At 35.8% G+C, this 15,117-nt stretch overlaps 1 protein-coding gene across 1 annotated transcript; it reads left to right on the top strand.

Annotated features, from left to right (window-relative positions):
- The first annotated feature begins 4,597 nt into the window (after positions 1-4,597).
- On the top strand, positions 4,598-5,148 carry LOC114534769 (zinc finger MYM-type protein 2-like). The gene is given in 2 exon segments (XM_028556240.1): positions 4,598-4,724; positions 4,727-5,148. Coding segments are annotated over 2 exon segments (549 nt in total).
- The last annotated feature ends 9,969 nt before the right edge of the window (positions 5,149-15,117 follow it).

Raw genomic sequence — 15,117 nt, 5'->3', positions numbered from 1 at the left:
ATGTGCGTGAATGTAATCCACCTTTGTCAAGGCCTGTCAGTGATGAAGATAAAGACGTTCTGCAAGCAGCTTTGACAGAACTGCCACTGGGACAAGGAAATAATTTAAGTGCATTTGGTTCTGTAAGTACACATTGTTCTCACCTGAGCTTATTGATGATATTGTCAGTAACTGTCATAAATTGTTCACTATATAAGATATTGCTGAAAGCGATTTCCCATATATTCCATTGGACATAGCCTCAAAATTCTTGAAGTCATACAAGAAATATTTGAAGATATCCCTAATCTGGACTGGCTTTGGGCTTTTTTTCCGAGTTAGCACATTGTGACTATGAATGTGAAAAAACCGAGGAAAAGGACAACGAGGATGGTTACTTTATAGATTACTTTGATTTATCTGATCATTAATGTGATATGTCATGAGCAAGTTTGAGAACAAACTATGTAGTTTTTTTGTAAACCATAGTGTTTATGTACCTCATATTGTAAAGATTAAACATTAATTATTCAATATGATTCTTTACTATAAAAAAACAGATTATGTACAATAGAAGCCAGAAATTCCCAAACAAGTATTTTGTTAGGGCTTGTTTTGATTAAAAGTATTATTTTTTGTCTTGTTTGTATATATAGATTCCCACTAAAAAAAATTCCCACTGTACAACTATAGAACTCTATAGTTGTAATGTTATATTGTTGCATAGGTTATTAATAAAATTGTCGTTTTCTGAAGTTGTTTCGGTCTGGTCTATCGGTGTCGTTTCATTGACAATACTATAAACGCCATTTGGGTCAAGATTTGGGTTTTCTGAGCAGTCTGAGAATAGAGTCTTGCAGCATGTGCTGTCACAAGTATCTGCTTTTTTACATTGTTTTCATTATCTTCTTGATGAAATTTCTTTGCTGAATTTCTATCGTGAGTTACAGTGCTCAGTAGCTGTCTTTTGACTCTTTCAGCTTCACTTTCAGCGTTGTCAACACGTGCAGCGGTGGTGTTGTCTCCTTGCGCTTGTGTAGAAGAAACTGCCTCCTTTACAAAGTTATATGACTCAGCAGCGTTTCTGATTATTCTTCCACGTGGTCTGCACACTCTTTTGGACAAACTTTCACTGCATGCTAGCTTAAATCCAACAGACTCGCATGCAAGAATCAAATTTAGACTTTCTTGCCTATGCGATGGCTTAAACAAATTTTCAAATGTGGTATTATTTCAACCAACAGCTGGGTAATTAGAGCAGATCGTGGGCGGAAATGCAAATATATAGGCCATCAGAGCAGGCGTTCCCTCCCTCCCTCCCCCCTTTTGTTCACCATTCCTCGCGCTCTCCTCCCCCTTCCTCTCCCTTCCCCTATTTAAAAACGCCTGCTACTCAACTAGTAGCTCAAGGCTATTCGCAAGTTGAAGGAATCAACTACTCTTAGGTTTTTTCTCCTGTCATGCGTAATACAACATTTTGAGCATTACTTGCTTTGCAAAAAGCCAAGGATTTAGAAATCCATCAAATGGACATCAAAACGGCATTCCTACAAGGAAATTTGGCGGAGGAATTATATAGGCAACAACTAGACAGTTACGTGGATAAGAGATTTCCAAATTAACTATGCAAATTGTGCTTGTAAGCCCAAGAAGAGTATATATGGTTTAACCATCTGCACACTGCTGGAACAATGCAATTGATACATTCGTGAAGTCATGTAAATACGAGCAAATGCTAAGCGAAGAAAAGAAGCTTATCAGTTTGAAGTTCAAACAGACTGGTATTCGAAAGCAAAGATTCAAAATGTTCATTGATTGGTTTCTCAGATGCAGATTTGGCAAACGACCCAGATACAACAAGATCGTTATCTGAATATGTGTTTAAGATCAAAACAGTTGGTGTCAGCTGATCTTGTTGTTCTTTCATGGTTTTGAGTTTGTGGCATAACGTTTTTATTAATGGTTACCATCCCATATATGCACTTAAAGAAGGCACGATAAAAAAAACTCATGACAATAGCAGAGTGGTAGGAGATCCAACATATCTAGTCTCTAAATGCAACATGTCTGGTATATCTAGTTTACTCATGCATCATTGAATTCATTGCAAAAGTTTGATGTTCTCCACAGATTGTGGAGCCCAGATTTGAGAAGTGTAGCATAGTTTCTAGCATACAAAGGCCAATATACATGTATATGTATATGTATGTAGATATAGATATAGATATTTGCGTTCACAGTGTGTGTCTATTTGGTTAATAACGTCCTAAAGCCCCTTACGAAAAAATCCTATAGGAATTCCTATAGGAAATTCCTACAGGATATTCTATAGGATTTTCTGACGTTTCAAATAGGAATTGTAACACAAATTTTGATAGGATTTCCTAAAGGAATTCTTATAGAATCCTAAAGGAATTCCTGTAGAATCCAAAAGGAATTCCTATAGAATCTAAAGGGAATTCCTATAGGATCCTAAAGGAATTCTGATAGAATCCTCAAGGAATTCCTATTAAATGCTAAAGGAATTTCTACGGAATCCTAAACGAATTCCTATTAAATGCTAAAGGAATTTCTACGGAATCCAAAACAAATTCCTATTAAATGCTAAAGGAATTTCTATGGAATCCTAAACGAATTCCTATTAAATGCTAAAGGAATTTCTACGGAGTCCTAAACGAATTCCTATTGAATGCTAAAGGAATTTCTACGGAATCGTAAAGAAATTCCTATAGAACCCAAAACGAATTCCTATTGAATTCTAAAGTATATCCTACAGGAATTCCTGTGGAATCCTATGTAAATTCTTATAGAATCCTAAAGAAATATTTTGCAAATGTCCGGAATTTACCAATGGCACAAATATAATAATAATGAGGATACCTTCTTCTAATGTTAACAATAATTTATGTTGGGCCTGTCCATGCAGTCTTGTCCTTTTTTCTACAATACTGACATGGATGTACATTACATATATAAGCCTAATAAGGCCTCGTTTACACTATACTGGAATGTTATAGGAGTGGGTTACATCTAGATATTGATGGACTGTCAGGATTTTTAATGTCAAAGACTGAAAAAATTATGGCAAATCTGTCAAGCTTTCATATGCATTTGCTACTATAATCATTAATTGCTTCTTTAATGGTAAACGAAAATCTTGTGATGCAAGGCGAATCCGGTATAGTGTAAATAGGGGCTAATTTTAATCAACAGATAATTTAAAATAAAGCAATAGGATTTAAATAAATACTGGTACATATAATATATTACCTATATATGGGTCATATAAATAAACGTTTAATATATTATACTTAATCATTTTTTGTTCAACAATTTTTTGTTGTTTGCAGCACATAATATTGTTTATCTTCGTTGTCATCAGGTTCCTCACTTCTTTTTGAGTAACCCCAAATTTCTGTTCCACATAACTTAATAAATTAAAACAAATAACACATTCCAATTAATTTCAACTTGTGCAACTGTTTCATAGTAGTTGGGAAAATGGCCAGAAATTGATTAAAGAATGAATTGATTCTTTAAAGTTGGCAAATCACATCACATCACAAAAATAGTTTAACATATAATAAAATTTTGTTCATAAAATATAGTAAAAATGAACAATGATTAAAATACTTATGTACTAACTGCAAAGACTATCCACTTTCTCAGCATCAAGTTGGGGCTTTGCCTCTCTTTCTTTATGTGCATTGGACTTCCGGCCAGTTACAGAATGTGTGCACAGCACCTCCCTTGACCAAATTATTGGAAGTGCTGAATAAACAAAATCTTTGGCAGAGAGTTTACTTGATAAGACTCTCTTTTGCCCTTTGCTTATTTCTACACCCGGACAAAGCAGGATCTAAATGAAAGCAATAAATGATAAATATAATTTCACTAACAGTGGTGCCATTACAAATGCTATTACCTCCAACCATATTTTCTGGTGTAAAAATTGGTCTATTGTTGTCACATAATTATATTTGAAGAAATACCAGAAACATTCTACTGCTAAATTGACTGAACACTCAGTAAATTATTATGCGTATAAATGTGGACCTGACTTACACTGTCAGATTCACTGTCGGAACTGGAAGCTTTGTTAGCAATGGTAACAGTTGGTGAAGATGGACGTTTTGAAACATCTTTAATTGTGTCAGGGGCACCAATCCCCTGCTGTTTGCATTTGAATCCAACTGAAGCTAACTGATCCAATATTCCCACTGAATGCTTTAGTTGGGTAACAAAATCTTGTAAATTTTGCATATCTATAATATAAATCAATCTTAATTAAGTAGAGAAAATTGAAGCTAAAGTTTTAAACATATAAAAAGAACCATCATTATAGTTAGGCCACTTATTAAGTTTTTAAAGCTTGTTATAAAGACTTCAACTGAAACATTTTGGTATAATATATTTAATATTATCATATAGATATAGAGATTTCTTCACAAAATTAACAGTGAATAAAAATCGTATTGTTAAAATTTCGGCCAATAGGAAACGCGAACAATTTTTCTTCACCGTGAAAAAACTTCGTTCGTCCCATAGAATTCGCGAACGATAAAATTTCACTGGTGAAGAAAAACTCACTTATTTTCTGTCAACAAGCCAAAAAATTATGGCCGAAAAGCGATTTGTTTCACAGTCGTGCTCTGCTGAAAAGTTCATTTTAGACCAAGAAAATAAGAGTACTTGGCAAAAAACTCGAAGAGATGTTCATTTACTTGAAAGCTTCCTCGGAACGAAAAGCGAAAAATTGAACAAATCCCAGCAACGGTACTAAACAAGTACCTTTCTGAGTTTATTATGTCAGTTCGCAAGAAAGACGGCAAGGAGTACGAGCCAACGTCACTTCAAAGTTTAGTAGCGAGCTTTGAACGGCACTTAAAAAGTAAAAGCTATCCTTCAAGCATCATAAACGATTTGGTATTCGGACAAACGATGAAAGTCCTCAGGTCTAAGCAAAAAATGCTAAAGAAACAGGGAAAAGGAAACAAGCCGAACGCATCGGTAGCGTTCACAAATGAGGAAATACAAATAATATACGAGAGGAAACTACTCGGTATTGAAAGCCCTGAGGCATTGTTAAACACACTCTGGTTAAACAACTGTCTTCATTTTGGTCTCAGAGGTTGCAAGAACATCGTGACATGTGCTGGGGAGATGTGAAGCTTCACAAAACAGCCCAAGAACAAGAATATCTCGAGTTTAATGAAAGGCAAACGAAAACTAGGACTGGTTCAGACTACTGTGATGTTCGAACAGTTCCGCCGAAAATGTTTGCGACCGATGGAAGCAAAAAAGATCCTGTTGCAGTTTATAAATTTTTCTTAAAGAAAAGACCTCGAGAAATTAATTACGATGATGCCCCCTTTTACTTGTCAGTTAACAATTTTAAAGCTACAGATTCCGCCGAAACTAAAGCGTGGTTTAAACCAGTTGCCGTAGGCGTGAACAAACTTAATAGTTTGGTAAAGAGGATGGCTGCAAATGCAGGAATTGAGAACAGCCGACTACGGAATCACAGCGGCTGAAAAACAATGGTCCGAAGACTCAGTGAGAGTGATGTTCCACCCACACAAATTGCCCAGCTTTCTGGCCATAAGAATTTGAAAAGTATTGAAAACTACAGCACTGTGTCGACAAATCAACAAATGCATATGTCCAAGTTATTGAGCGGTTTGGCGGCAAACTCATCATCCTCGCTGACTGAAACCGCGGCTTGCTCATCTTCCTCATCTGCTCAAAAGCAAAGTATGGATCTATTTAGTGGAGCTGTCATTCAAGGCGGCAATTTTTCCATAAACTTAAATACTCTCAACCAGTCACCGACGTTTTCAGTATATTCAGCGAAGAAACAAACTTGGAAGCAACTAAAACCTTTGGACAGCAACTCTGACAATGAGTAGTAGATTAACTTTATTTAACTAGCTGTTACTGGACCAAATTCAAAGTCTTTTATATGTTGATAGTATTGTTGAGAATAATTGAGTTTGGCTTTGTCATTTATAGAATATTTTGTGATTTTGAATTTCACTTTGAATGATTCATTTTGTGTTGTTGATTTCATCGAGACATGCATGCACTAGATTGGCTTCCAAGTCAAAATTTTTATTTTGCGATTTTTTTCAAGTAAGAAATCTCTATATTTATAAAATAAACAAATTCTCGTTGTGGAATATGCTAAAACTCACTCTCTCGTACCTTGCTCGTTCGTTTTAGGATATTCCACAACTCGTGAATAAAAATCGTATGCACGCATTAACCATGAAGTAATCTCTATTTATCTTTATAAAATTTCAGTAAATAATAATCATGTTTCAACACATTCTGACTTAGATAATCAAATTAATATTAATTTTGAAAAACTGACATATGATATCATTGTACCCTTCATATCAGCAATTTGTCTTTTCAATGACTCGATTTCTCTGTCTTTCGCATCAATTTCTCTTCTCATGTTATCTACCTCTGACCCAAATTCATCATCAGAAGATTGTGAAGAATTGCCCTTTATGAAATTAATAAATATAATTATTCCATCAGCAATTCAAACCTATACCCAGAATCAACTAAACTGGTGCATTCAGGCTTACAGGTATTTAACCTAAGCTCTTAAATTAGTCCTCTTAAGTAGTTGTCATAAAAACCAAGGTGGAAATTAAATTGTAATCTTTTTAAAAGGAATGGGAATATTTTATTTATTTATATAATGGTGCTAACCCATAAAGTAGCAAAACTCTCCACTTGATCAGTAAATGATCTGGTGTTAATTATTGTGAAATGCTTATAAATATATACATATACAACATATAGCATGTATCGGTACCTCAAAAAAAACATTAGGCTGCTTTCCCCTCACTTTTTCCTTCAACATGGCAATATGTTCATCTGACAAAATTGAATTTGTCACCTTCTTTTTGGCAGTCTTTTGCTTCTTTGCAGGCTATATTACAACATGAAAATATATGTATATGAATGTAGCCTTCAACATTTTTGCTTCACAATCACTACATCAGGAATCATGTAAAGCTTCACAATCACTACATCAGGAATCATGTAAAGATGGCCTTTTCCCAAAATACCACTGATCAAATTGCTCTTCATTTTTCAGATTCACTTCTATTGTCCAATGTGTTTGTTTTACCTTGGTGAAAGCAGAGTGGAAAGAAATTGTGAATCTTGTGGGGAACTATTTAATGTTGATGAGTGTACCAAGAACGGCAACTATTTCTTATATCTACCCATGAAACGTCAGATTGAAGACTTGCTTGGTGAGGAAAAATTAAGACAACATTAAATGAACCGTCTCACTAGGAACAAAAATTCCACGGGTGTCATCTCTGACATAACATCTGCAGAACTATATGGCAAGTTAGCAGAGAATCATAACTTTTCTGGCAGTCATGATTTATCACTAACCTGGAACACAGACGGAATTTTTGTCTTTTGAATCGTCTAATTATGCAATTTGGTCTTCGACCAAGTTCGGGGTAAAGTATACTTAATTATTTCCCAAAAGTTCTTCCAGGGGTCTGTGTGTCTGGTAAGCGCCAGTTACGCCATAGATAACTGGTAAATTAAAAATATACTGTACATGTTTTTCTTCTTTTGGTAATGTGATTTTGATTGCGTTCTTTTGTTGCCCAATAGTCTTGCCCAATTTAGGGACCCCTTGCCAAGTAGGGTATTCGCGGGTGCCTCGATAAAGCATGCATTGAGCATTATGTTTTGTGGACTGGCACAGAACAAACTTTGTTAACTCTTTAAAAATATTGTATTGCAGGGGTTGCTGTTGACTTCATGCATTGTGTCTGTTTGGGTGTCACCCGTCAGTTTGTAAACATGTGGATGGATAGTCAACAGCATGAGAAAAGTTTCTGCATTGGTAGAAGTGAAGAAGAGATCAATGCCTGACTATATTCTATTGAGGTTCCTGGGGAAATGAGCCGTGCACCGAGGTCGATTAGTGATAGAAATCACTGGAAAGCATCAGAGTGGAGAGGCTTCATTTTCTACAGTCTCGTTATTCTCCGTGGCATATTTCCTTCAACACATCTAAAGCATTTCTTCTTGTTTGTTTATGGCGTGTACTCGCTCCTTGGTGATTCCATCACGGAAAATGATATCAATTCTGCAGAAGGTTGTTTAACAAAGTTTGTTATTGAAGTTGAGAAATTGTATGGCTTGAAATATTGTACATTCAATGTGCATCAGTTGATCCATCTTGCTCAGTCAGTTCGAGATTGTGGCCCTCTTTGGTCTTCTGCAGCGTTTATTTTTGAGTTGAATAATCACACATTGCAAAATCACACATTACCGTTTCACGGTACGCAACATATTCCGAGACAAATTGTAGAGACATACATACGTGATTACCAAAAGGATTCCTGTACTTGCTAAGCAATACATCAACGATGAAAGTTGCCCCGCTGTTTACCAACTGTGTCAGAAGTTGAGAGATGTTAAGTCTTTTGACAACAATGTGTCCCTAGCAGAAGGTGTTCGAGGTGTTGGCAAAGGAAGAGCTATCCAGCTCTCTGCATCACAAGTGCTCGCTGTGCAAAATTTGATTGGTGTTGAAGTGAAAAAGCGCTGTGGCTTGATCTATTCCAGATTTGTTGCAGATAAGAAATTGTACTCAAGTATACAGTATGTTCGAGCAAAGAGACATGTGAACAGAAATGTAGCATTTGAACATGGCCAGTATAGATACGGTATTATTGTAGGTCTTCTAATAATTAAACCAGAGTGTTTATGCACTATGGAAGAGTTGCAATACTGCAAATGCAGTACTTATAATGTTGTGTTGGTTCAACCAAAGATTGACCATGGTAGAGCGCTGTACAGAGACCCCGATTTTAATGTGGAAAGCTTTTTCCTGAGAGAAGTAGAGCCTGCTGCTGTACAAATAGCAATTTATCCCAATCAAATTAGAAAGAAGTGTATTTTGATGAAATTGGAAGGGAATTGTCCTTTTTTCCACTTCCTTATAACATCAATGACAATTGATATAGATAGGATGTAAATATATGTAAATAGAGATATTGTAGTGTACGTAATGTAATTTTTAGCGACACGTTTTCCATATTATGTATGTTATATATTGTACAACACTTTTGAAGAATGGTAGATAATTAAAATTTCCAAACCTGGGTTTTTTCTTTGTTGTTTACCACTATTCTACTTATTTTACCTTTGATAAGTAAGTATTACAACATCGTCAAGCAGTATATATAGGCAGATAAAATTGTCAAGAGGATGGACGGGACATGTTTTGAAACCTGATGGGTTGATTTTAATCCACTTAATAAATTTCCTGCATCACATTTTTAACAGACATTAGCTGTATTAGTAACTTGTTTTATAATATCTCTGAAGTAATAACAAAATCGGAGATTTATAAATAAGAAAAATGGGTGCCCACTATTTACCCTGAAAAACCGGAAATTCCAATCCAAAAAACATGCTGTGAGACTACTATTATGAGTAATTTCGAACAGAAATTTCAGGAAAACTAGGGTGGATTAAAATCGAATTACTATGAAATATGCACAAGTTAGGAATTATAACAGGAATATTAGTGTCCATAGGAATTTTAATAGGAAAATGAATATCCTATAGGAGTTCTAAGGCATGGTGGAAAACACGGATAACGGATAGTGGATAGCGGGTACCGGATACTTAAATGAATAGAGAATAGAGTACATACATTATATATACCTTTGGCGGCAAATTGCAGAGCATGGCCAATTTCAACAAGATCTTGGGTGCGCAATAGGGTTGCACCTGAAGTGCAGGTGCAACAATACTCCCGAAATTTCTCAGGTGCACCAGCCGGCCCAGCCCAAGTGCACATGTTTACGCGAGCGGCCAGTGCTAGCGGTGCTAGTGTGCATATGTTTGCCACCATTGATTGCCACTAGGTCGTGCTTTTTCTCTGTTCTGTTGGGATTGTTTGGCTATCACTTTGAAAATTGAAATGGCGGAGTTTGGCGGCCATCTTGGATTTACGGTCATTTCAATTTTCAATTATTTGTCGATGTTTTGCAATAGATGTGCACTGATTTTAGTTTACAAAGAAGTTCTATGCTCTAAAATATCTTTCTAATTATAATCACAGGTTTGCCACTGAGGTTCATTAACACTGTCTTGAATTTACGTTTTAGTCATTTATTCGCCTTAAATTACACTCTTTTTTACTTACAATGAACTTCTGTTCCTTCTCTTTATTTTCGAAATAAAAATCCTGTCCTAGTCATGCATTGCAAATCGAGGCTAAAAACACCTTTTGAAAATGGCCTTTGGCTAATTATTCAATCATGAATTTTAGCAATATTGTTCATCAGATATTTAGGGTGAAAATCTTTTCCATGCAAATGGCTAAATCAACTGAGGAAAAATATCATTAAACAAACATTGAGAAAGGCAGATAAATAAGAATTGGTCCTTCATTGTCATTACTGGAAAATACCTGTTTGTTTTTGTGAATCACAATGTATTCTGAACGACCATTTTATGCCTATATGCCTTAGAATGTTGAGGTGAATTCTACTTTCATGATGTCAAATATCATTTAATTGACCTTGAGAAAGCTGCTGAATCAACAATTAAACCTTCAATGTAATGGATTATGGAGGAATATTTTACACGCAGTTGACACATAGTTTAGTTACGATTACTTAATACTAGAAATTGTATAGGTCTGTATTGTATCTCAAATGCCTAAAAAAACATCTCAACTACTCAAACTTTTTGCTTTTTGCAGTATCTCTATCACTAAGTTATAATTGGTTTCCTAACCCTAACCCCAACCCAGACTCTAACCCAAACTCTAATCCAAACTCTAACCCAAAATCTAACCCAAACTCTAACCTAAATGCTAACCCAAACCCAAGCAGTGAAAAAACTTTGTTTGCTTTAAAGAGTGGGGGAAAAATTATTGTCGCGGAGCGGATTCAAACCTGCGTCCGAGAATGTGGCAAACGTATGCTTTACTTCTTGAGCTAATCTACAATCGCTAAAATTTTTTGTAAACAACGCAATTTATATTAAAATTTTATTTTGATTTTTGTCAAAAGTCCTGCCAAAGTCCAGTCAAGTGTTTACAATCACTGTCAAGCCTGCAGCCACGTGTGGTGGTAACGTATCAAAATGGCATTTACGCTACCAAGCTTGAAAAAGCACTTGGCTTTACAGAGTAGACATTTTAAACATGAATTCGACTTCGAAAAGGTAGAAGACAAAGAGGTGATTGGTCGTGGCGGGTATGGCATCGTCTACAAAGGGCAGTATTTCGACGAAACTGTTGTAGTAAAAACTATTCTAGGTGAGGCTAAAGACGACGAGGAGAACTTTGTTAAAGAAGCCAAATTAATACAAAATTTACAGCATAAAAATGTTGTTTCCTTTAAAGGATTTAGTAGTAAACCATCTGCCATCATGCTTGAATATGTGTATTTTGATTTCACGCCATTTGAAGCGCCAAAGAAAGTGAGCAACTTGGTGGACTTTTTAAATTACCTCGACAAACTTGATAGTGTCGCATCATTTCATCCCAAACTGCACCAAACAATCTGCCGCGATATTGCTGAAGGGTTGGAATTTTTGCACGTCAAAGAAACTGCGCATTGTGATCTGAAGGCTAAAAACATCCTTGTAAGCAACCAGCATTACTGTCACATCAAAGACGAACAGGAACTATTTGCCATTTACCAACAAGCTCCTATTGTTTGCAAGCTTGCTGACTTCAGTGAAAGTAGGTCTATATTGATACAAACTGTTGGAATAAATTCCAGAACAAAAAGAGTCAACAGGTGAGAGGTATAGTTAATAATACCTAATGAAAAATTATCCACTGGATAGTGAATATTTTAAACGTTAAACATATCCTCACCGTTTGCGATGGCCAAGACTGAACTTAACAATTATGAAGTAAAAATAATTTTTAACTATTATAAATTTAATAGAAGTAGCTTTATTGTTTTTCATAGCTTTTTTACGACGGTTGGCAAAGTCATTATCCACCTTTCGAACAACCGGTCCCTGATGCCATTATAATTCCTTCTTGGTTCGTTAGTGCTGAAGTTAGAATCAAATTTAAGCGTGCTTTCTCGATATTCTACACCAGAGGCATGGGGGGGCGGTTGTATCAAAGGCAGGTAGAGCTATTCACCAGATAGCGGTTTTTACAATCGCTGCAAAATTGCTAAAAATAATGCTATGTCTATGAACATGCGTATTGCTTCTTCAGTTTTTTCCTGAACTGCAAATCGATTACAAAAAAGCGTACAGCGGTTTCATTCAAAATTGTTTTACTCTATAGAGGTACACTGTCGTATATGGCTCCAGAAATTATCGGTACCGTTTCCTGTTTACAAGCAGCATCGTTTGAAGACCTCAAAAGAATTGATGTTTGGGCTTTTGGCATGGTGTTGTTCAATTTGCTGAACCCTGACACCAAATATCCGTATCAATTGGATATAAAAAAAGGATCGACTCCCAAGGAAGCAACGCAGCAAATGCAAAACCTCATAACAAAGAAAAAACTACCAACCACATCCGCAAAATACAAAGATTTTCAAAGTTCGGTTTGGTACCCTATTGTAAAAACAAGCGAAAGGTGCTTAGAATTCAAAGCGTGTTTGCGTCCGACAGCAAAAACGTTAAAGGATACGTTTCAAGCTCTGCTGTGCCAAGAAACAACTGATCATGATCAAATAGAGGAAGGCTGCGAGGGTGCTCATGAGGAAAAAACACCTCAGATAACGTCAGATACAAGGTTATATTACATATTACATGCGTTTACACTGACCAAGCCGCATATATAAATACCTATAATTGTACTACTTTATATATAGTTCAAGTCAAAGGAAGAAACTGGTTGTTATCAACTTGACCGAACAGGGAAGCTAAAACAAGGATGATGCTCGAGTTTCTAGTCAAACGGCTACTAATAGGTAATCTATTATTATTATGTTGTTTTATTTTGGTCTGACTCCATATTTTATGTTGCTTATTTTTAATTTAGGTTTATAACAGCTAGTTTGGTTATTTAGGTTATCCGTCCAGAGATGTCAGCTTCTAGACTAATAATTAAGCCATATCATTGATTGGCCTTCAAAAATAATCTAATTTAGATTACCAATATCAGATTCTTTTTCCTAATATTTTTGAAGCATTATTGTTAAAAACGCAGTCTAGAAAGTCTTCTTATGGACGCAGTGAAGAAACACGTATAATTTTATATTTTTGTGTAAAGCGCGTTTTCGGTTTTAGTACAAAAACAAGTCATAGAGAGAATGTGTCAGAAAGTGTTGCTGAAAGAATGACGTTGATCAATGACAATGAACTCCAGGCTTCCTCCGACTCACAATCACCACGATTGTCTCCAAAGAGGTATAATGCTTTTGGTGTCATAAGCAGATGAATTGACACGTATTTCTAAATTTTGACTGGAAAAACTTTGTTTTTGTCTATTCTGAACATTTATAAAGAAGTAAATTATTCTGTTGCTTGTATAACGTTTAAATATAATCTTTCTTAGCGTGAAATCGAGTAGGAAGCAACTAGCTTCAAATTTGCCACACAAAGAAGAGAGGTATTAATATATTAGTATAGAAGTAGATATTTAATATTCCATCAAATTACGAGTAGGTAACTTGACGTTTTTCCTCAATGTAATGTTAAAATAAACTCTGGAAACACCATACTGTAGAATTCATTTTGCAATCCTACTTTTCATATAGAGATTCATTTATGGGACATAAATGTCTTCATTTGGAAGAAGTTATCTTAACAATAAGTACTTCACAGGAGGTGATGAAAAAGAAAAAAGATTCATGAAAGAGGTTTTTTGCGATTTTTTTCATTTTCAGGCAATATTTTTCATTCTACGGATGTAATATGTATGCACAACTTAGACAACGTTTTAATTCTTTACTTTTTTTTTAAAGGAAAAGAACCCAGGATGTATATGAAAATATGGCCACAAGTCACGAGGATGTCGAATATTACAAGGGAAATTTCTTATTACCAGTCTTCTCGAGCGGAATGAGTGTTCTTTCACCTCAAGAAGTAGTAAATTTTCTTTTCGGTGTGGGGAAATGCGTTTCAAGTCTGCTACTTACGAGTCACCAGCCTCTGCATGTGGAGCACAACAGATAATTTCTGGTGGATTTACATTCGCTTAAATCTCCTGATGATGTTAAATGCGATGATTGTGGAAGTTGGAATAACCTTAGTTCCAACAAGTACGAGTTTGTTCGGGAAGGGGATGAATTAATTCAATGTTTTCAAGATGAAGATTCAGACGATGATGTAACTGGGGAACGGTTTACCCTGAAGCGTACTTATTTCAAATTAAATGAAATCTTTCGAAAGAGAATCGATCAAATTCACTGTAAGTAAACGTCTTACAACGTCTTATACGCCTTGCCCACTATGACATTATTTAACCACCCTTTCGGTTTAATTGCAATTTTATATAATTACAAAAAAATCTTAGCTTGGTCTTAGTAGTTAGAGTTCTTATAACAGAAAACATTATACTTGCAAGTGCCAGGGCTGGCTCCTCTGTTTGGTTTACAACTGAAAACAAATGTTTAAGCTAAGTTAATCGCAGAGAAACGGCAAGGCCTTATTGAATTCCAAAATATTCATATGTTTGCTTTTCTATAGTGAAAAATGGTGAGCTGCACAGGTATTGTCTGGTACAGTACAAATTTAAAGATGGCAAGGAACGTCCAATAATACCTCGTCCACACAATAACGCCTGCAATTCATCGCAGGCGTACGTTAGAACATGGGAAAGTATTAAATCGCTAATACGAGATGCTGCCAAAGATATGAGACCGCGGGAAGTGGTCTACAAGACTGTAGCAGAGAGTCTTGGAGGGATGTCCAAATGTTCAAGTCATGGTCAACTTCCGAGAGGGAGACAACAAGTGAAGAATCTTTCAAGAAATAATGTCAAGAATTTAAACGGGAAAAAATGTATCTCGGGTAATGGGGGCGATGACGATCCATGGTACTGCTTGCTTGGCAAGTGCAAGAAGCAAGCGACTGAGTCAAGAAATACAGCTTTCATTAGAGATGTGAGAGTTGCGCCAGAGCCACTCTGTGTGATGTCAACAGACA

Source organism: Dendronephthya gigantea, unplaced genomic scaffold, assembly GCF_004324835.1.
Source record: "Dendronephthya gigantea isolate DGI-Jeju-01 unplaced genomic scaffold, DenGig_1.0 000106F, whole genome shotgun sequence".
NCBI classification, from domain to species: domain Eukaryota; kingdom Metazoa; phylum Cnidaria; class Anthozoa; order Malacalcyonacea; family Nephtheidae; genus Dendronephthya; species Dendronephthya gigantea.
This window is presented reverse-complemented; position numbering and strand designations above follow the sequence as displayed.